General features: G+C 44.7%; 1 protein-coding gene across 2 annotated transcripts in view; it reads left to right on the top strand.

Moving 5' to 3' along the window:
- Positions 1–8,136: 8,136 nt before the first annotated feature.
- Positions 8,137–23,754, top strand: part of LOC119033923 (kinase non-catalytic C-lobe domain-containing protein 1) — a 40,007-nt gene continuing 24,389 nt past the window's right edge. Inside the window, exons 1-7 of one of the 2 annotated variants that reach the window (XM_037124525.1) lie at positions 8,137–8,567; positions 13,331–13,529; positions 16,906–16,964; positions 20,122–20,268; positions 22,207–22,324; positions 22,415–22,554; positions 22,852–23,487. In XM_037124525.1, coding sequence (XP_036980420.1) covers positions 8,469–8,567; positions 13,331–13,529; positions 16,906–16,964; positions 20,122–20,268; positions 22,207–22,324; positions 22,415–22,554; positions 22,852–23,487 — 1,398 coding nt within the window. In that variant the 5' untranslated portion in view covers positions 8,137–8,468. The remainder of the gene's footprint in view (positions 8,568–13,330; positions 13,530–16,905; positions 16,965–20,121; positions 20,269–22,206; positions 22,325–22,414; positions 22,555–22,851; positions 23,488–23,754) is intronic. The other variant, XM_037124526.1, reaches the window with a different exon arrangement.

The raw sequence follows: 23,754 nt of genomic DNA, 5'->3' as shown, positions 1-23,754 counted from the left end.
TGCTGTAGTTATAACTGTAATGTTGAACACTCCGTTGCTAACTTCAGCATCATATCCTCCAGTCTCTAAACTAAAAGCTTCACCGACTGTTTGAAGGACAAAAATATCTTTTAAGAACAAAGAAACTCAACAGGCACAGTGACAATACTAAACAATCAAGTAAAGTCAATACACACTGTAATAGGGTAGAAAAGAAACTACAGAGGTTAATGTTTAAATGCATACTGGTAAAGTGTGACACCTCCTACTCACTGTCTTTCCGCCATGAAGTATACACTGGCAGTTGAGTCAGTAAACACATTTTAGGCTTCAACCCTGGAGAAGTTGATGAAGGTTCTCAGTCATCCAGGTCATGGTAAATCTAAGCGCTGTATCGCAGGCTGAACTGGACGTGTTTCAGTTTATTGAACGTCCACATCTCGTCCAACAGTCTTCTTCAGTTCTCACTAACTGGAGGGGAGTTGCAGGATTTTAAACCCTGTGTGGGAGTGTCCTCACAGAGTCGCTAAGGAACCGTGTGTGAGCTCTGAGTGAGTTTCACAGTTGTTAGGGCCACTTGTAGTTTGTTGATCCGACAGGCCTTCATGTGGGTTGCTAAGGCTAGGTGAGCACACGTGTGACTGGTTCTGGGGAGGGAACTCAGTGCAGCATTGTAGGTGGCTGATGAGTAATGTTGTAGGACACCTCCTCTGCTCAAAGACGACCATTCCAGCCCTCCTCCTCTTTCAAACCATCTGTCTTCTCTGGCAAAGATGTCGACATTGTTGTCCTCAAAGGAATGATTTTTCTCCCTGGGATGGACGAGTTTCTGCCTCAGCGTGTTGTAGGATTAAAGTGAACCAATCCTCCCGAGTTTCCCAGACGTTCTTGAGACATAAAGCATGACAATGTTGTTATGTTTCCTCGTCTCCTCCTCTCAGTCTGCCCTGGGTCTTTTAGCAGTTTTGACAAAGGTTCAGTTTGGGTAGCCACAGGTTTTAAGCGCTCCCCTGATGTGCTTCTGTTCCTTCTCCTTTCCCTTTGACTTTGTGGGCACGGTCTCAGCCCTGAGGGTTTAGGGTTCTGATGACCCTAACCCAGCTTGTGCTCTAAAAACATGATGATTCTCAGGCACATTGCTGGCGTTACAAAGGAGCTGCTTCTCTGAGACAGTTAAGCGGATGCCACATGCCAGAATGCCAGCAGAAGCAGGTAACATCGTGTTTTCTTGTTTGGCCTCATTTTGTGACACTGGCGCTGTTTTGATGTTTGAGAGTACAGCAGTGCGTGCTTACAAGACATGAGCTTGACAGAAAAACTGAAGTGCAACCATGGATACAATAGATATTAATACATCCATGACAGTCCCAGAAACCTTTGTGTAACACATAGAGGACGGTTCAGTCACGTCTGCTGGGCTTGCCTACTACACGTTATTTTAGTGAGAATATAGTGCAGAAAGACAGGGCAGCTCAAACGCAGCGCTTCAGCTTAGAGGCAGCATTAACTGCGCAGGGAACTGGGTCAGGTTTAAACATCGTAACAGAGTGTCTTTCAGGTTGAGGTCAGGCTGGTTTACTTTTCTCCAGCTCACGTCGGTGATGGATTGAAATACGCGGCCCTCAGCAGCCTTGTATGACAGAACAATATGTAAATGAACATAAAATATGTGTTAATATGTTTAAAGCTATCAGTAAGTTTTAATAATGCCTTTGTGAGGTTTCTCATAGTAAATAAATGCAATGTTATGTAAGATATTCATCTGTTGCTCAATCTTTTGCTTGTGTACCAAAAAGTCTCCGAAGACCCACTATACTGTATGTTTGTCCGACGCCCACATATCTCATGGTTGGTATTCAGCGTGAGTCACTGCGATCTGACTCACTGAGCTATAAATGCGCAGTTCAAGATTTTTTCTTTAAACTGTCAACTGCCCTCAGCTCCACCAGCTGTTCCAGAGGTGACACAGTGACCTGGGGCATCTCCCCCACGGTCTCTCAGTCCCGTCCATGGAATTAGCTTTCAACCTCATGTTGTAACTCCACAGAAGTCAAGACTGTTTGCATGCATTTTTCTTTTGCCAGTGTTTGATTTTGTAATCCCCCAGATATTACTGTAGGTCTACCCACAGAGAGCCTGTCACGCTAAATGAAATTGGACGAGTTACAAGGCGAGCATAGTTGCCTTGTAGCAAGTGTGTTACTCTGCGCCTGTGTGTGTGTGTGTTTCTGTGTGTGCGCTGTTTCTGTTCACAGGGTTTACATAGTTCCCCCGTCTGGCCAAAGGGGCAAAAAGGCTCTTTTTTTCCCCCCTGCTTTCTAACACGGTCCTGGGAAAACACATGTCACCATGGCTTTTGTCAGATCCTACAAGTCTCTTTGTGGACGTCTGAGCCCTGAACACATCCCCTCAAGGAGAGGGATCAGAGGAAAGGTGAGAGTGGGTCCGACCTTCGGGAGTGCTGAAGGAAGTTGTGGTGAAGCTACAACTTCAAGACACTGCACAGGACAACAAGTCCTGCCAGGACAGCTGTGATGTACAACGTGCTTCAAATGTTGATGTCTGTAGCTGCTCTGAAGCTTTAAGGCTATGCAGGGAGAGAGTGGAGGATCAACTCAGAAAGAGTTTCATACCAAATACTGTTAATAATCCAAACACCACTTCATTTTGAAATGAATTTGGTTTTCTGCCTTCTTAAAAAAAAAAAAAATCACCTAATTTCTATTACAACATGTATTTCCTCTTATCTTTGAATTACCATATATTTGCAGGAGTTAACAGCTAGACGCTCCTTACTATTGCTGCTCACGTCGAGCTTTTCAGTTCTTGCGCAGCACAGCTTATGATGCAATGATTACATTAGGAGAATTACCATTTGAAAATATCAGTCACTTTTGAATCTACGTGTCTTTTCCTTCCCAGGCAAGTTTCCTCATTTCTAATTGTGTACCATCCGTTTTACCGGCTGACATGCCAGCCATCACTGGCAGATCTTATCTTTTTATCGAGTGTGATCAATTCGGAGACAAAGCTTTAGGCTAAAAGTCTGCACCCTCACTAGGCTATACAGGATCCGTGTATAAGTTATGGAAATAAAGAGCAAGCATTGTTCTGGCGTTTCAGTGTAGAGCGTGTTAGTCCTAGTGGGTATACTGTGCTCTAAGGGGAAAAAACAACAACACACAACAGGCGGATACAGGCACAAATAAAGTTACGAGATTCACTCATATCAGCAGACAATACGCATGTACATTAACCTCTCATTTCCCCAAACAGTCTAAAGTTTTCAGCATGTGAGGTCCACTGACAGTCCAGCTCATCCAGACTATAGGGATTCAACATTTGTATATGCCTAGCATTAAATCAATACTATATGCTGCTAACTGTGGTTTCGTCTGGTTCCACACGTTGCTCCTGCTCATTTAAACACAACGCTTCACTAGACTCCCTGCATACCTCAACAAGCCTTTCTGCTTTGCTAGTTCATATATCCTCACTGGAGGTTCCCCGCTGGGACACAACCCTGAGCTGCGCTCTTAAAGCATCATATTGGAACTGTCAACTCCAGGAACTTTTGATACCTTGCAGCGTTTCTTCTTCTTCTTTTTTTTTTTGGTTTTTATATCTGGGGCACATCTGCCAGTATATACTCTTCCCAGAGGGCTGACAACTGTCCACACGCTTGACCTTCCAGCTTTGTCATGGATCTGTAACTGTGGGTCAACTAGCCTGGGATACAGTCCTCTTTTTCAATATGTGTGGGTGTTCTTGTGCCTGTGGTTATGATTTGTATGAGTGTTCAAAGGGGGATTAAGACTTTTATTGGTGCAAAGTATTTCATCACAAGTCTCCAGCAATAAGGACATTTTTGGTCCTTTCCATTTTTTTAATGTGCACTTGTAAATGTGTCTCATGTAATGAGACATTTATTTTGCTTAATTTGAATAAAACCAAATAGATCAAGAATATAATCAGTATGCTAAAATGCATCTAGTAAAAAACATTTGTTTTACATTTTTTTTGTAAAAGGTGAACAGTCAATGTAATGTCTCAGAAACAGAAGTAGATTAAAATTGAAAGACACTTTAGTTGAAATGTTAATGCTAAGCTAGCCAGCTAGGTTCTGCTTACCATAAATTATTAATATCTAGCTAAGATTAATTACCCGGGTGTTTTTAATCTAGGACTTTTAGTGATCTTAAAGGGTACTGCTCTATGTGTTTAAAGTGAATCTTCCTCTATCGCTGTCCACACTGCAGTGAAAAGAAAATACACCCGCTGTGGCATCATGGACTGAGGCGTGGCATATAGTGCAACACTGCTTTAGTGTTTCAGCCCAAAAAGTTAATCAACCATTTTGAGTGAATCCATCTGGAGACGTCAGAAAAGTGCCTGAACAATGTAGCTGAATCAGAACGGATGCCAGCTAGACTTAGAAATGAAGACAAAGAGCACACTTGTGTCTAAAACATGATAACAGACAAAACTGACTTCAGATTTCCAATGTCAAGCTTTATCCCCGCCAAGTGCTGCCTCGCCATAAATGATTCAGCCGTGCGGCGGCGAGGAGTGGTGAAGTATTTCCACATTAGGAGCTAATCTTTTTGAAGACGGACTACCTCTGAATGTATCTCTCACTTGGCCACCGTACAATGCCAACAAGGATCAAACAGACTGCCTTGTTCTCAACTAATAAGTCATTGAGGGGATATGCCAGAATATGTACGATCACATTAATTGCCTGGCTGCTGAAGTAAAAGCATTTCCCTCTATCATCTCGACACGCCGGCGCATCGAGCAGTCAACAAATCTAATAGTGGTTCCCCTCCGCCTGACCAGAGAGGGCCTCTCTATCACTGCTCAGCAGCCACGGGGCACTGCTGGCATAATAGCAATCTCATTCCCTACCACCCTGGGCTCAGCTGGCACCCAGACAGGCTTTCCATCATCGCTAGCACGCTGCACAAGATGATATTCAAATTGAGTGGGCGATTAAGATGGATCAGAGAGTGTACAAATAGTATTGATCTAGAACAAGTATGCAAGAGTGTGACTGCATTAGTAATATGAAAGCAGGGAGGGTTGCATTCCTCAGGAGAGGGGTTTAGATTCTTTACAACGTGCTGGTAAAAATACAGACGCCGGTGTTCTCAAGGTGGCCGTGCTGTGTTCTTTATAGCCCAGCTGGTTTTCTGAAAGTCACTTTGCCTCCAAATGGGTCACCTACTGAGGGCTGTGGAGGTCTAAGTCTGGCACAGAACAAGACTGAGAAAGTCTTCAAAACCTGGACAAACGTGGGTGAAACAAAAGAGACTGGGCTCATTTTAATTGGTCAGTGTTTGACAGACTGTGTGGGAAAGAACGGTAACGATTAAGTGGTTAAGTAATTCACCCATAATTACAAAAAAAAGTCCTCTGATGTGTTTGCATGCAACAACATGCAGCCCAGTCGAGGCGGATGAAATTAAAAGGGGTCACTGATATCACTCAGCATGTGGTATTCCATCTCCCTCTTCCATTGCGATCACGTCACAGTGCTGCTGTTGTTGTTCGTGTTGTTGCTGCCATAGTAACGTTAATGTAATTAATGCCAGCTTAATGTTGCTAACTCTAGATAGCTAACAGGCAGTATACTGGGTGCATACTGTACCGAATGTACAACCATTTTTGAGTTGTTTTTTTTTTTTCCACAAACTGACACTCTAGACTGAAACACAGGACCAACACATGAGTACTATGTCGTCTGGGGGGGAGACTTTTTTTTTTATGCCTAAACAAATAAAATAAACAATCTCTTTGTTTTCATGACTGAATAAACTGAATAAATAAACTGACCTTAAAGGACAACACAGTTTCATACTTTTTTCTTTTATTTCTATCCTTTCTAGCTTCAAACAGTGTTCTGGGACCTTATTTTCCTCTAAAAACAGCTCATTTATTCAGTTCTTAAAAAAAAACTACTACGTAGTGCCCCTTTAATTCACATCATAATAACGTTTCTAGGGAAAAGAGGTACTTTTATTCTGCACATTTCGACCAGCTCTGTAGATGTAATACTTTTCTTGAAAATGATTTTGATCTTGCTGTCAGCAGTTTTGTAAGAAAGCCGGTGAAATGGAAATTGCGGAACTCAGGAAATTGTTCTCCACAAGGACTGTAGATTTCAAGCGACGTTTCGAAATAAAACCAGCAGGTGTCATGACAGCAGTTTATTAAATCTCTGACTACCTGCTACTAACGTCAAGACCTTTTTCACTGCAGACTTTTTGACTTGTCATAGCAGGAGAAGAGCAGGCATGCAATTAAAGATCCAGTGTGCAGGCTTTAGGGGGCTGAACTGATTCCATAGTTAGGTTTTATGATCGCTTGAAACTTGAATCGTGTTGTTGTTGCCTTAAAATGAGCACTTTACATCCACGGAGGAGGTGGGTCCTTTTCCACGGAGTCCACCAGGTTGCACTGCCATGTTTCAGCCAGCACAACCAATACTAAAATATAAATAATGGATAAACATTATGCAGCCCATGCAGTCCAAGTTTGATTTCAAGCGAATAAACAAGGAAGTCAAAGAGAGAACCTGGATGAGAGGATGCATTAGGATGTACGGAAAGCAAGGATTACGTTTGCAATGAAAACGTGAAACTGCCTGCTCGTATTGAGCAAGGACGTTACAAATACAAATGCATGACAACTCCGGGTTCAGAGAGCTACTGTGGAAGACAGCAGAGGAAAGAGGGAGAAAGGAGAGTCTGCTGTCATTGGCTGGAGCTTGTTCTTGGCTTCCTACCCATCTGCAGCTCAGCCAGACATTTAGCCTGCTAGATATCCGGGTGACGTCGACGACTGGCCGGTAAACTGTCCCTGAGATCCTGGATCGCGTCTTCGAGCAGTTCATACATACCGACCATTGTTCATGGGAGCGCCTGCCATCTGCCTCTGATCTGAGGCTTTTTGCTCCAAAAAAACCATCTGCGAAAGAAAGATCAGGGCTAAACTCTCACCAAAATGCAACTTAGGCTTTTTTGTGAATGTATATGTGTCAGACCTTCTTGTAAAAGCAAAATTACGACGAAATAGGCACTTCTGAGATTTACTGTCATTTCGTTTTCGGCTCAAACTCATTTTCAATGGGAGTGCATGGGGCACTTTTACGATAGCATCAAAATCATTATTTTTAAAACACGAAGAAGACTCGACCCAACATGAAACTTTGCTTATAGTATCACCAGGGTCTCTACACAGAGCTCAACTGAACCACATACACTCTACCCAGACGTGTCGATCCCGGAGTACGTCTGGACTGCCATGACGACGGCTAGCGGAAGAAGCAAACACAGAAGAAGTACACAAACAATGTTCTTAATGCTCGTGTTCATGTGTAGAAACCCTGGTGATACTACGAGCAAAGTTTCATGTTGTGTTGAGACTTCTTAGTGTTTTAAAAATAACGATTTGCCTCTTTCGTTGTAATTATGCTTTTACATGAAGGTTTGACATTCACAAATAAAGCCTAGGTTGCTTTTTGGCGAGAATTTCACTTTAAAGAAGGAAAATTCCACCACGGTTGGTTATCATCTAGATGTCTAACAAACTAATATGAATCAAGGCTATTAACCCAGAGAGGGTCCTCCTCCACAGGGACTCTTTACATAACTCAATCAACAACCTATTCTCAGAGGAAAACAAGGCCTGGTGGCGGGGTCCGCCAGATGCAAACAAAGTAAAACAGTGTGGAATTGTGTCAACTCTGTATTTTTATTTTGTTGAGACATTTTAAAAATAAATATATAAGATCTTTATCTTTTAATGCATTTCTATTAAAAACACCCCCAAAACCACATAGTGCACCTTTATGCTTAAGAGATCCTCAAATCTTGCACACTTAGTTACTTTCCACCACTTGTGGCACGATGATATTGGCGGCACATATTAATGGTGTAACACCTGATCCGAGGCCAGCTGACAGACCGAGAGGAGATGGTGATGAATGAGTCACGCTGAGTGTGTGTGTGTGTGTGTGTGTGTGTGTGTGTGTGTGTGTGTGTGTGTGTGTGTGGACGGAGGCGTGCAGCCCACTGTGGCAGGCGGCAGGCAGCTCCTCTCTGCTGCTCACAGCACTGCAGCTTCATGGTCGCCGTCGGTGTGTCGCCCGTTTCTGTGGAGGTGCAGTAGTCATGACGCCTCGCACACTGGCCAGCATCAACCACCCCCACCACCACCTCCTCCTCGTCCTCCCCCTCCTCCTCCTCCTCCTCCTCCCGCAGCACGCTACAGACGGTCGGCTCCGGCGCATCGCTGCGCTCCTCTGTTCTCCGCCGCTGCTTCTGGACTCGAGTGTCCCGCAGTGACCGTCGACTGACTGCCGGACCGCAGCAGGTAGTGCTCGGTGTGCGCAGACAGCCCGGGCATGCCATCGGACCCGGCCGGACACGTCGCTGTTGCCTGGGCAGAAATTCGCTCCACAACTTGAAGGCGTCAAAGTTGCTGCAATGGAGACTTGTGGGAGCGACGCAGCGGTCACATACCCGGGCAGAGCGGAGGACAGAGACTACGAGCCGGAGCATCTGCCTCCGCTGCTGGAGGACGAGGTGAGTCAGTGAGACGCGGGGGTCCGCGTGAACGAGTTGAATGTTAACATGGTTTTCACAGATGCACTTTCTTCTTCAAACTGTTGAGGTTTTACATTATGGAGGCTTTTCTTTCCTGGAGGCCTTGAATTAGTAGACTATCTGCACTTCAGCTGCATCAAGGCTGAGAAGTTGTGGGTTCATGTCAGAGATCTGCAACAGATTGCAATGACACTGATGCTCTTCATAACATTATGTTTTCTTTATGGGACGCACAGACTGCAGGCGTGCATGACCCTGTGACTTCTTGCCATACGCAGGGTTCAGTTCCCTCTAGTAAAAGTTAAAATAATCCGGAAAGAAGCAGCAGTGCTGCATTTAATCGTGAATCTAAAGTTTAAAAAACAGGACTGGATGATGTGTCAAGATTATAATCTTCGTGATGTGAGACTACATGCTGTCGTAGATTCTGCATGTGTCATACGTGCTGTCTTTTCCTGGTTTTGTTCTGTTGTCCTGTTCTGCATGTCCTAATACTAGCCTTTGACCGAGTCAGTAGGCTCTCAGTATCCCACAATTCAGCGTGAAAAGTAGAGTTGGACCGAAGGTCACCAACCAAGCTTTACATGCCATCATGTGTTGCACTGGAGGGAAACAATAATGACCCGAGTAGTGTCCAAAAGTCTTTTCTTATCAGACAAAAAAGTAGCGTAATCTGTTATCTGGAGGTCCCAAAGCTGGTTGATGGGGTAGAAAGGAAGAAAAAACTGAGTTCTACGAAATACATGTGTAATCTTTTTTTGGAGTTTGGACTGTCTGTTTCTCTGGGCCTTGCTTCTTTTGTAAGATACTGGATCGTTTTGCCTCTTCGAGCCTTGAACAGCCATTTTAATGAAACCATCTGTTAAGTGTACTGGGGAAATCAGTCCTTGGCAGAACTGCTAACAACACATGTTGGACACCTGAAATGTGACAAGAGGCCTCAAGGTGGTGAAGGAGTCGCAGGCCGATCAATTGTCGTCAACAAGCCGCCATAAAAATGTTGTGGAGTAGAAGTATTACGTATCATAAAATGGATACACTGAAGCCAAACACAAGAACCTCAAAATAGCACTTTAGTAAATGCAAGTACTTAGATTCCAGCACTGGCTTTAATTGTATTGGTGGATGTGAAGTCTTGTAACTTAAGGTGCTGTCACACCTCACCTTAAACGGACCCTGGTGCGTTTTCCCAGTCGGTGCGGTTCATTAGGGCTGATGTTAAAGCTGCCGGTCGGACCCTTGTGTGAAATAAACGAAGGGCCCGAGGCCGCCTCAGTCAATATCATATGAACTGAAAATACAAGAAGTTCAATCAAACGTGAGTGCATCAAACTGTCCCTCTCAGTCCCAGCCAGCAGAGACAGAAAGTGCACCGGCAGCCTCATCGGAACCCCGGAGCTCCGAGGCAAACTTATGTAGGACAGCATATTTAACTTGCGGGGGGCGAGAGAGACTTCTAGCTTCCCTCTGCTCTGTTCTCGAGGGAAGCCGTCTATTTATGGGGCCGGAGCTGCTGCTGTTGCTGCTGCTGCTGCTGCTTGAAGTGGCACTTTTCTGCCCTGTAACTGTGCTCTACCCCACTACATCACATCGATATGCTTTGTTCGCAAATCTGCTGCGACTCTACTGCAACCGCGAGTCTCGTAAAGCACAGCCTATGCGGCCAGTCGCAGATAATGCAGCGATTTTCAGTCGCTGAATATTAAGCAGATCCGGGCAGTAAAATAAGTAAAAATAAGTTCTGAATGGAAGATTTATGTGGCGCCATTTATGTCATGGAACGAATAAAGAAAAAAGATTATAATAGAAGTACTGGACATAGTGTTTGACAGTTGGCGCTTTGTGATAGCCCACACCTCCCACTTCCAGCCCCGCTCGCTGAGTTGAGGCCAGCTTTTGTGTTCACTCGCAAATCCTATAATTATCAGGCCGCAGCATTCTGCATCGATGCTGCGTGGAATCTCTGAGATCACTGCGTTTGCCAGGATAAATGGGGCCAGTTAGTAATCGTGGACCACAGATGATGAAGTGTGTTCATGCTGCGGGTGTGAGTCACTCTGTCCACGGCATGAAAAGGGTACTCGAAGGCCACAGTGCACTTGGTGTACCAAATGCCTTTGCCGCTGAAGTAAATTTGGGACTTTGTGCTGCTTGTGTGAAGGTGCTGTATTTGATGAAATTAAAGGACCATTAATGACTTTCATATCTGGAGGCGCAGCTTCACAATCATTGTGATGTTACCATGACCTGCAACACTCCATCCCCCTGATGGTTGTTTCTGCTCTGTGTCACGTCAGTGAGCAGGTAGCATCGCAGTGGGTAACGTTTTACAGCAGTGCATCACGCGCAGCAACAACATCGCTGATTTCTGTGAAACTCGACTGTGTTCCCAGAGAAAATGTTTTCTGGCTTCCCCGCTGATGTCCTGCCTCAGCTCTGTGATTTACGGTTGTCCCTGAAAGCAGCCCGTGACTGCTGCGCACTGCAGCTACGAGTTAGCTTTGCCAGCCCACCGAGCTCGAAAAGCACTGCTTGTAGAGCAGGCCGGTACATTCACTACAGTTTATTCATGTGCACCTTTAACTTTGCATCCTGCTGCACTTTTCCAGTAAAGGTGATATGACAATGATTTTAAACCTGATACACAGTTCATTCAGAGGTAACCCCCTCTGCTCTGGGATCACAAACCAGCCCTGTGACACAACATCCCAGGATATTCATTGTTAAGTAAGCAAATGGACTTTTTATTTTTCATCGATAAGATGTTTTCTTATTCTTCAATGCGAAAAAAAACCCAAAAAAAAACCTGGATTAAGAAATATACTCATTATTTCACAATTGTATTTTTAGCAAGCTGCAAATAAACTGTGCAATCAGCAACAAACACTCCCAGCAGGCATGGAAATAATCAGCTCTGTAAATGTTTTATCACTTTTGGCACCTCTGATACCTTCAATTTGGTTGCCTTATCTGTTTCTCAGCCAGTCTCCCTGTCTGTATCCTTGCATTCAGGCAATCTGTTTAATCTGCAATGCTGCTGCTGCTATAGCACTGCATGGTCACTGTGTTATGTCATCCTCCTTCTCCTCCCCAGCATCCACCTGTAGCGTCTCGTCTCTCCAGGGTTTGGGTCGAACTTTGTTATCGCTCTACAGCGTCCCTCTGTGCTGCAGAGAGTGATGAGGTCAGAGCATTAACTCTGAGCCTCACCTCGCGCACTCTGTATTTACATTTTAATAAATCCATTCCGCACCAGTTAGCTGACTGAAACGCGGCTGAGAACAGGGACGGCTGAGAAAACTCTTCTTTGATGGTGCGTTAAGGTGCTCATGGAGGGGAAAGGAAAACGTGAACGCTCTGCCTCGCTCTGGTCTCTGCTGCCTCACATTAAAATGCAAGATGTGCTCTGAAAAGAGTCAAGTCAGGTCAGTTTCATTTATGTACATAGCCCAATAACACAAACCACAAACTGACCGTCTAAAATCTACACAACGAACAACACCCTTAGATGAGGAATAAACTCCCCTTTTAAAACCTTAAAACCTTCTCTGGGGAAAAAATGATGTAACCTCAGAATGCAAGTGTGTGCTTAATAGAACAACCTATGAAATCACCACATAGTCGATCGGGGTGATACATTTATTGATGATAAACATATATACATAATATGGATCCCAGAGTCCTCGCTACACTGAATCCCCTTCCCAAAGTTGCCGAAACCTTATATTATTTGATTTAAAAGTTTCTTCTGTGTCTGTGTTGTATTGCTGTATTATAGTGTTGTGTTCTGCCTCCTCTGTTGTTTTGAAACAACAGCAAATGGCCAGCCTAGCTACACAGCCACAGGCTGATGGAAAAAATCTGACAAAATGCTGAACTGAGCTGAAGGCAGATAATCAGTGAAAAACAAAGGGAGTCCCTCATTAACGTTTCGCCTCACACTGTAGTAAACCACAGCACCCATGCAGATCCGGCCTGTCCTTGAACATTTTACAGGGTTTTTTAAGAAATTCAAACAGTCTAAATCTTTTTTTTTAAAACGTGAAACTAATTTAAAACTTCTCATGGCACAAAGCCAAGGGAGAAATCTTCCAACCTGGCTCCCCCAGGCCTAGGGAGACGATAACCCCGCACTGCAGAAAGATTAAACACTGGCACAAACTGGCACATTCCAAAATGGGATAATCACAATTTTAGAAGAGGGCTTGCTGGTTTCGTTCTAGAACTTGGCTAGCCCAGAGTTTCCAGGGTTATTCCCTGAAAATTGACTAAACATGTGGCTAACAGGAGCCAGTCTTAAAAGGCGGCTCGAGTGAACAACTAACCCATGCATCCATCATTCAAAAATGTAAACATTAGTTGTGTTACATATAACACAAGAGTGGCAGATGTAGATGTAGATTTGACATGAAAATTATGTAATCAGTCATAACATCTTGACTTGGTGTAAGTGGTCGTCCAGCTGGTCATGTAGGGTTATTGCAGTTTAGGAGACATGTGCTTCCTCCAAGCCTGTAGTGAACTTTGCATTCAATTTTATGAACAATGTGCTGCAGTGACATTCTCCCAAGATGTGTTTTTGGCTACTTTTTAATTGTAATTTATAGCTTGCAGTTCTGCCAACCTGCTTTGAGGAGTATGTTGATGTACGGCATCTATTATGAACTGAAGGCACACCCTTGGAAATGATCTTAAGACTAAATTCAAGTGTAAATCTGAAACATACTTGAATGTGTCCACAGGAGAATGTGTCTCTGGCCGACATCCTCTCCCTGAGGGACAGCTGTCTGACCGAGGACGAGGTGTGGGCGGTGTGTGCAGAGTGCGCTCTGGCTCTGCAGAGCATCAGACCCTCCCACCTCTTCCACACCCTGTGCATAACACCAGACACTCTGGCCTTCAACGCCCATGGGAATGTTTGCTTCATGGAGCAGCTCAGTGGTGAGTCTTTATTAACTTTTCAAGACAGCCTTTTGGACGTTTTTTAGGGACGTGGTAAAAGGCTTCTTTATTCTTGGCACAAACAGCACTTTGAATCGGTGGGGCAGAGTTCAAATTTGAGGTTGTGCTTTAGCTGCAGTTTAAACTCTGTTCGACGCAGAGAGGAGGCACATTCTTCTCTTCAGTGATTTACAACCCTGATACGTATCACTTTCAATTAGCACGTTTCTGCTTGAAAATACTCTGTCAGTGTCTCTCTGGATCTGTCAGGCTCTGCTGAGGTCTGCAGCTCTGCTCTGATTTGCACAGATGACATCTTCCTCCTTCACAGTGACAGCCAATGAAACCCTGTCAGGGATTATCATCCCTCACCTCTCCTCCCCTCCTCTCTTCCCCCTCCGCCCCTTTTGTGTCCCTCCTTTCTCTCCAGTATTCTCAATTTTTCCATCATTCTCTATCTTATCACTTCCGCCAGAGCTTTGTGCAGTGCGTGCGCCCACCTCTTGCATGTCCTGATGAAGAAATTGATAAGCATTGATTAGATCAGCGGCGTCAGAGTTGCCAGGGGGAGCGTTGTTGTGGTAACAGCTCGGTCGGCCTCTCAGCAGTCGACCTGCGCTCACACACGCTCGCGCTGCGCAGCCAACATGGCATCGTTTAAAGTGTTGCATCCATTTATCTCCGCGCGGATCTCGAGTCAGTAATAGAGACACTTTGCGGAGATGTTTTGATTACTCTGTCAGATAAAATCCTTCTCAGCCTCATTTGTTGTCATGCTTTATTGGATTGTGTTCAGTCCTTCGGCTATGATTCATCCTGTGGATAGAGAAACAAACCCCAGCGCCCGCGTTAGCCCTCTTGTGCTAGTTGTTCATGCTCAACAAAGTGCATCTATATCATTAATCATAACACCACGCGCTCCGCTTTGCTCGCTGCACAGTTTCCTATTGACTCCCTGTAATTGAAGTCTTTGTGCGATAGTGATGAAAACCCCAAGCTGACGCACACTTGAGCAGCCAATGCCGCGCTCGCACACAAACGGCCTCTCCGCAAAGCCGTATAATAGGATGACCTTGAGGGCTGCGGTGATGAATCTCGGCGAGAATAGCTGTTGTCACAACCACTCATCAACAGGCTTCATTTCGGCTAATTAATTCCCGCAGTAATAACAGGAAGGTAGCGTCTGACACTGCCGGTGACGTGGCACCACCAGAGCACCCAGCCGGAGCAACAAAATGTCCTCGATTGGTTTTCACACAGCGATGACTAAAAGAAAAAAAAAAGAAAAAAAAAAAAAGAAAAAATGGCTAATTTTCCCACGAGCTCGAGCGCGGCAAGCTGTTCCATATCTGATAAAGCGGGCCAGGCTGCGCTCTGCGGGACATCTGATCAGCCCGTTTGGAGTGTGTTGAATCAGTGATATTGCTCAGCTCCAACTACCTGTTGTGCTGAAATGCTGTAGGCAGTCATGACTCACCAAGCGCTCACCCTGGAGGCATCTGCGTCACTGGCAGCGTCTGCTCACAGGCTATTTCACTGTGTTACACAGCTTCCTCACTACAAAGGTTTCAACATTTTGTCCTCGTTTTCTACGCCGGTCTGTCCTTTTCTCCTTGTCTGTTTCAAGTGGCAACCTCTCCTTCTCCTCCAGACCAGAGGAGATGAAAAAAAGCAAAAGAGGGGATCAAAAAGGAAAGAGGAAAGAAAAAGAGGTGGGGAAAGAAAATGAAAGGAGTGGAAAGAAAGTATAGATGATGGTGGGGGCATGGGTGAGCAAAGGATGTGACTAGATAAAATACAGCTGAGGAGCACATGGGGAGGGAAAAAGAAAAGCGAGGAAAGGAAGGAAGGGACGGGGAGGGAAAATGAATGATGGAAAGAAAAGAAAAGTGGAAAGAAAAGAGATGAGAGCAACGGAAAGGAAAGAGGTGAGGGGATTAAAAGGGAGAGAAGACAAGGAAGAGGAAGAACTGGAAAGGAAAGGAGAAGGGGACAGGTGAGTAATGGCCCTGACACACCAACCCGACATAGAAGAATTAGCCGCGGAGTAGTTCGACTTTTGCCCCATCTCACACCGCCTGTGTGTCAGTCTGAAAGTTGGTAAAACACACTGCAGAGGTTACAACAAACAGCCGGCTAGCTTGTACGTTCTGCATCTGGGTGAGAGGAAGTACCTCTCCATACCACCAGGTGGGGGTAGTCTGTATTAGGTGTTCAAAAGGGGAAACAGGAAGACTCAGGACTGGGGACATACAAACAATTTTTGACAACGCTCCTTCTGATTTCTGACCTGAAATCCGTCTGATAAGAAGTTGAAAATGGGGATGGCAGAGAGGCAGAGGAGACAAACTGCACTAAATGGCTGACATTTTGGATATTACAGCGCCAGCCTCAAAAGGCCTCCCTTTTCTTTTTCTGCTCCTCTTCTCGTGCACTGATTCGCTCAGCTGAACAGCCAGTCAGGGGGGATTTCTCTCTCTGGTGGGCTCTGCAGCCAATACAAAATGTTCTGAAGGCGATCAATCAAAAATGAAAGGACGGAGAGGAAAGAGAAAGGGAGAGTAAAGAAAGGAGGAATGGAGAGTGAAGGTGGAATGAGGTGAGGGCGGGCAGATAACTGGGAGAGAAGAATAAAAGGGAGATTACGTGCAACAACCTAAAGAAGAGAGGAAGCTCGAGAGGTGAGGAGAAGAAAGGAGAGGCAGGGAGCGGTAACTAAAAATGAAAGGAGAGTAGGAAAAAAGGAGTGGTGGAGACCGGCCTCACTACACCTGGGAGGGGATATCATAGTTCCAGTAGACAAACCCAAATCTGTCATGGCCCACTTTACTGACTTCCTTCTCCTCCTCTCCTTCCCCCTCCTCGAACTCTGGATGCAACCCCTCAGTCTCGTTCTGTCTCCACGTGCCTCTCTGCCTCTTTTTTTTTTGTCTCCGTCCAACTGAGAGCGTGTCCGTTGTGATGTTCGCATGTCTGTGTGTGTCCTGCTTGCAGCCGGTCTGAGCGGTGGCCTATATTCTAGCAGAAGAGATGCAGCGCTGCTCCTCGGTGGACGCGCCCGTCCTCTGATCTGCTGATAGCGCCTGTCTTGTTTGCTGGGGATTATCTCTTGACATATGAATCATGCAAATGAAGGGAGACGCTAGCTCACTGGACTGTTGCGGTTTAGCATGCAGGACACGCATTCTTTTGATTTACATCTCATTACAGTGGATGCTCAGCAAGTACAGTACAGAACTGACATGGCTATGCATCAGAGCGGTGACATCAAACGACAAATGGGCTGTCTGTTCCCTTTTGATGACAGTATGATGAACTGTGTGCTCCGTAGAAGTGCTTAATGTTGCAGTTAATTGGTATGTTTTTCGTCCTTCAGATGATCCAGAAGGCTCCTTCGTGCCTCCCGAGTTTGACAGCACTGGCAGCACGTTTGAGGTGAGAGAAAGCTCTTCGTATAGATTTTAATCCGGTCAGGGTTTGCACGCAGTCACCCGTGAGAGTTCCTTGGTACACCGCACAGTCTCGGGGCACCTTGGTGATGTTTGCTGAGGGAGAGGAGGGTGCTGCTCAATCTCTTTCCTCACCTTAAATCCCCCCCCCCGCACAAGCCATCACTCACCTACAGGCTCACCTCTGTCTGATCATGCGGAATAGAGAGCAGCAGGGTCGTGACTTACAGGAGATAATGGTTTATCACAACTCGGATCTGATGTTTATAGTTCTAGCCATCAGTCCCGTTGGCAAGGATAACACCGTAGTGTCCTCACGCAGCAGCACTGGAGCGCTCTCCATCGAGTGAACGCCTGTTTGACCTCAGTTTCTATCACTCCCCGCTCCTCGCCTTCCTTGCCTTTGCCATCACCACAGTTGTTGTTGGTTTCACAGTGTAGATTTTCCTCGATCATTCCACCGTTACCTGGGGACGGGGACCGGGGGAGAGAACGATGCCTGCTCCCATGTCAGTTCAGCAATGGCAGACTCACTTCCTTTGTGCATACTCACTCATACAACTTCACACAGGTGCTACTGGTGTGCCAGCTCGGACCCTCACCAGTTTGCTTTCAAAACCAGCAGGTCCACTGAGGGTGCCATATCCACTTCCCTCCACTTAGTCTTCACACACCTGGAGAATAAGAACAGCTACATCAGAATGCTGTTTGCTGACTTCAGCTCATCATTCAACACAATCTCCTCCATGAAGCTGGTTGGAAAACTTAAAACTCTGGGCCTGAGTACAAGCCCAGGGCTGTGTGCTCAGCCCCCCTCCTCTTCACACTGGACACCCATGACTGCCCTCGCAGACATGAAAACAACTCTATCCTTAAGTATTAGGACGACGCCACTGCCATCAGCTGCATTACAAAGAATGATGAGAGTTCATATCAGGAGGAAATCAACAGTCTAGCAGAGTAAGAACAGTCTACTGCTCTAGTCAGCAAAACCAATGAGCTGACTGCTTATTTTGAAAAACAAGGAGGCAAAGAAACCCCCCTGTCTTCATCCATGGAGTCGAGGTGGAGCAGGTAAACGTTTTTAGGTTCCTAGGAATCACCATCACAGAGAACCTGTCAAAGTCAGCGCAGATAATACTAGTGAGGTCTTCACAGGTCCATATAATAGGAGGGTTGCTTCAACTGTGGACCGTCGCTCTGTTTGAGTCTCAGGCTTCCCCTTTTACCTGAAAACCATCATCAGGAGCAGGTTGTTGTCAAGAAACAACAGCCAACAACAGCATGATGTCACAGGAGTCGAGCAAATGCTTATTTAGCTCTGCCTGGTTTCCGGCTCCTGCCTTGGGAGCTTCAGCTCTTTCAGGGAAGCTTTCTCCATCTGCTACATGTTTGCAGAGTATTTCTTCTCCCCTCTCTGGTGCCGTCTCCTGACAGCATGATGTTTGTGCATGTGTCTTTTTTTGGCCTTTCTGACAGTGACTGGCTCATCCTGACACAGATTGTGTCATGCCAGCAAGCGCTTATAAGTAAACATGAAAACCTTCATTAGATGTTTTAGTCAATATATAAATGTAGTTTAAACTGCTTGAATATCAATACTGTTGACCAGCTGACTTATGTGATTGGCCACTGCAACAGCTGTGGTCCACAAAGTGCACAGCCGAAATGTGCTACCTACACTCAGAACCAATGAGAGACATGGCATTTTCAACTCAACGCCAGTATGATCTGTATGAGGTATTTAGTGAAAATTGTTGTAATTTCACGGTTAATCCTTGAATTTGAGGTGCTTTTTAGAGTTTTTTCACGATATCGACATATGTATCATGTATTGTGATACTGCCTAAAAATACTGTGACATTATTTTAAGGCGATACCGTCCACCCTATTTATACATATGAAGTCATTACATGACATCAAATGTTCATACACAGCACCCTTGGGTCCTCTAGAGTGTCCACCTACTCATGAACATAAGCAGTGTTCTATTTTCTTATATAATAAGCCTTTCATCCAGCTCATGTGAAGTGAAATGCAACCAGCCTTTTAAATACTCCACTTGGAGAAACCAGCATTATCCTTTAATGGTCGCCCTCTGATGATTGGCTGGTATTATCCGGTTGTAGCTCTTGGGTTAGGCACTTAACATTAAGTCTTCTAATGAAGCTGTGTGCTGACATGAAATCATCAGAGGTTTGTATTCTACTGTGTATACCACTCGTCCTTCCTGCTGCAGTGCTTCCCCTGGGTCCTTTATGTAGGATGTGTGTACATTATTCTCAATGACTTCTGTGGGTTTAATAAATGTTCTCATCAATTATTTATGGTCTTTCAGTATTAGTGAGTAAATCTTTGTAACCGTTGTATTCCTCTCTAGGGCCTTGCCTGCACTACTGTGGTATAGGTGCAGTCTTTTTTTTTCTGTGAAATAGAATACTGCCTCTGATAAGACTGGATTCAAAAGCCTTCGGGCTCCTCTGTTGAACCACATAATCAAAATGTGAAGCTGCCACACTGCCACTGAGTGGTGTCACTGCTCGCGTCGTCCCATGAATAAATTCACAGTAGACTTACATAACTGAATTTTCAAAATAAACTCTGCATTCTAATTTAGCTGCGTGTCAAAAATACACAAACTGTCTGACAAACAGCTAACGTCCTCTCGTTCACTGCTCCTGTGTTTATCTTAAGGGAGATATTACACACGGTCACAGTGATGGCAGAAGCAAAACAGGAGTTAATGCCATCAGCTGAGTGTTTACTCTTCTATTTTGGTGACCCACACTGGGATCTGCCTTGCACACGCGTTTACCACATAAGTATGGGTAAAAATCACAGCGATTGTTGAAAGTGATCGTTACGTCTGAGATGTGAACTCAGAAGTGCCTGGTTCAAATCCACTTGTGCCTCAGAGCTGACCATAATATCTACTGTCAGTGCTGCGAGGCAAAACAAAAGCTCTGTCATAAATATGTACAGTACGTGACAATTACTGCCCCAAAATTGTAAGAGGATCATCTGCTTTTCAGCCTTTTCTGTAGTCATTCATGGATTCAGATCTCTGTACTCGCTGTGTACTCACAGCTGCAGCTGGGTGCTGATGATGATTGCATTTTCTCCTCCTTCATCCCCGGCTGCAGGGCCATGTTTACTCTCTGGGCTCCACGCTTTCTGCCGCACTGAGCTTTGTCATCGAGCCAGAGCTGGAGGCAGAGCTGGGGGACGAAATCCAGAGGCTGTTGGAGCAGATGCAGGAGGAGAAGCCCGAGGACAGGCCGCTGCTTCAGGTACAAAAACCCTGCTGGCTGCTCTTTACCGCTAAAGTGATGTATTGAAAGCTGCATGACGCAGGTGTGGAATAATTAGATATCTCACTTGAGCAATTGTGTTGTCATGGTGCTCAGGGGACAGAGGTGAACTGTTTCAATTAAAGTCATTAGGTGTTAAGTTAAATGTAAAATTGAGATCTATTCCAATGCATTTGCGTAGTGGTTATGTTTTTTTTAATTAAGTGATAACAAAAATTAGGACTTAAAAGTAAAATTAGGTTCAGTTGATAAGTTATAGTTGTGTTAGTGGTTATTGCAGTTTCAGGCCAGTTCTCCAGTTCATCTAGCAACCATACAGGATATCTGCAATTCCTGAAAGAAACCTGACAAGAGGCATGAAACATATAAAGATAAAGCCATGGAGAATAAAAAATGACTGAGATTTTAGAGTCATTATGGTAATTTCACAGCGACATGTGTGTGGTCTTCCCTGATAGTGTACTTACGCAACAAGATCATAACGTATATCCCACTACAGGCACAGCCTCACTGTCCCTGTACAGTCACTAGTAGAGCCACATGGGAGCTTTATGAGAGGTAAATGTGCTGACAGTAATTATGGCTGCAGCATTCATTTCACTGTATTTTTTATGGCTCGTACATGAATCTGGTGGCACTGCATTAGTGAGTCAGTGCTCTTGAGCAGCATCAAGTGGAAACTCTGTGTCAGTGCAAATCACGCACAGTGCCAGTACTCTTCAGTCTGTTTCGAGTCAGAGAGTCACAAACCTCTTCACTGCCAATCTGTCACAACAAAATACAATATGATTTTAATAATAATGAGAATAATACTAGATTTATAACAGATTTGTCGAACCTTTCATTCCCATAATGCCCGCAGAATGAGAAATATATTGGTTGGCCAATATAAATGACCAATACCGACCTATCACAAAAACATCATTATCGTCTTATGAAAAATTCTTTTAAAGAGATAATGAGTCAAATGACACTTGGTTTAGTTAGTTTATAATTATGCATTTGTAATCCCCAGTGAATTGTACAGTTTAAACTTTAAGATATCATGCCTCTGTTACATATCTTTGTCACAAGTATTTGAGGGATCATTTCCAAAGGCGTATTGGTCGATTTTTAAGTTCCTAATAACGGTATCTGCACTGGCCCACATATTTAGAACCATTCATGTTTCACTCAGTAGTAAACTGAATGTGTGCTACAAGAATGACATGTTCTTTATACAAATAAGTCATTCATTGAATGTGCAACCATACACAAATGGGTCTAAACTGAAAAAGTCAGCCCCTCCACTCTGTTTGTACCGTTGGTTTATTGAAGGGTTTAATTTCAGTCCAGCTACCTTTGTCGGGCATTTCAAATAATACATGGCAAGCCTTTGTTCATAGTTTATTCATACATTTTCACAAAGGACAGCAATTAATGCTGTATACCAAGCAGTCGGCCATCCATAAAAAACAACAACACATTGGAACGGGTGAGAAAGAATGAAAATGAACATTTAAAGAAATGGTTGTTTGAAACATCAACAAACCCCAAACGAGACAAAGAGAAGACCTGAATAATAGATCGTCAAAAGTCTCACATTCAGGTTAAAGAGGTCAAGCCTTGATTGATTTGAATTATGCAGAATAAGTTGAATATATATATATATATATATATATTATACTGTATGAAATGAAATGCCTGACAAGGTTAACTTGATGGATACATGGTTTTTTAAATGTACAATCAGACATCACAAATTTCAAACTTTTAAGTGAATTTGTACTCTAGTAAGCATCCTGTTCTGCCTCTCGCCTCAATTTTTTTTCTTTTTCCTAAAACAAGACAGATTTTCCCAGAAGTATTTGCAGAAGGAGATCATTATTTGCATTTGATTTTGAATATCGCAAACCTGCGGGTATCCTACTCCCACAGGACATCCTCTGTCTGGCTGAAGCACAGCTGTCTCATACCTCCTCTGCAGCTGTGTGCCGGAAACTGTCTTCTGTTGGCCGACGGGTGCTCTCCATCGAATCCGTATCCACCTTCCAAGGTCACTTTATCATCTCCGTTTACAGATGTCACTGTTTGGTGTCTGCTGTGTTTTCCTCTGGTACTAATCGCTCTCTTTGTGTACCCACAGATGGACAAGAAGGCTCCTGGGAGGCGAGGTGGCAGCATCCCAAACCCAGATGTCTGCTTAAAAGACTGAGCTCGGATGATAATAGCAAAGAGCTGTGTGCTGACAGTTCTGTTAAAGCAAATGGTCTGTCCAGGCAGCAGGTATGTGACACCTTTTTTTTTTTTTTTTTTTTTCAGGAAGCGGCTGCTCTGGAGGAAGAAATAGTTTAATGTGATTTTTCTCATCAGTTTCCACTTCATTAAAATCCAGGGCCAGACCTGGTCCCTAGATACTTAAAGTTAATTACACATTCTTAGCTGAAATGGGAGGTTTTACCTTCTTGGGATATTCAACACCGTCCGCCCAAAGTTTAACCAGGGTTTCTTAATATCAGCTTCAATCTTGCGAAACTTGAATCTTTTTATGAATGACTGTACACTTAAAAACTAAATCTGCAGGTGTGCGGGGGCTGGGATTCCTCGCTCTGGGAGGAGGACATGGACAGCGGTGACGGAGACGGCATGATCTTGGCAGATGACTTGGACTGCAGGTCCCACAACAGCTCTCCAGTAAGGAGGAGAGCCCAGCAGAGGCTCACCCGGGTGAGGGGGGCTCTGAACCGCTCCTGCTCCGTCCCAGACTCCAACAACCCCCCGTGCCTGTCCCCTCCGAGTCATGGGGATATCAGCGTACCTGTATCTGACCTCACTGAGATTGGAGCGGATGAACATTTGAGCTGCAAGTCTGTGTGGAGTAACAGGCTTCAAAGACTTAACCGGGGCAGGTCCTGTGAGTCTTACCCACACAGTAGTGCCGAGGATTGCGTGAACTCTGCTGTGAACTACCAAGTGTCAGAAGGAAATGAGGACGCTCCAGAGACATTGTTCAGTGGAGAAACAGAGATTGAAGGATCCCACGAATGTGAATCTTGTAACTGCGCCCAGGATTCAGCATCGTCCTGTACTTTGTGTCAGGAGCTGGAAATGGAACAGGACTCTGCTTGGGACCAGGGCTCATTGAACCACAGCCTCTACATTCCTAATAACTACATGACCAAAAGCATGCTGTGCCTCAATGAAGAATCTCAGGATGAGGTTAGGTCACGGGGTCATGTCCGATGCTCTTGTGTTCACTGAAGAGTTGGTTGTTTTTAAATAAGAGTAACTGTTAGAGAGAGAGAGAGAGAGAGAGAGATGATAAGTGTTCTTTTTGTAGCTTAGTTGAGAAATGGGAGCAGTTGGATGGTGCTTGTGTTGACATGGAGTTTTGTCTGCACTGTCATCATGTGGCCCAAGTATAACGTTTCAGCTTTGTGAAAACAGTGGGTAATATAACGAGGTGATCGTGTCATTATAGATCCC

This window comes from Acanthopagrus latus, chromosome 15 (genome assembly GCF_904848185.1).
Source record: "Acanthopagrus latus isolate v.2019 chromosome 15, fAcaLat1.1, whole genome shotgun sequence".
NCBI classification, from domain to species: Eukaryota; Metazoa; Chordata; class Actinopteri; order Spariformes; family Sparidae; genus Acanthopagrus; species Acanthopagrus latus.
The sequence above is the reverse complement of the archived record's forward strand: the minus strand, read 5'-3'. Positions and strand labels throughout refer to the sequence as shown.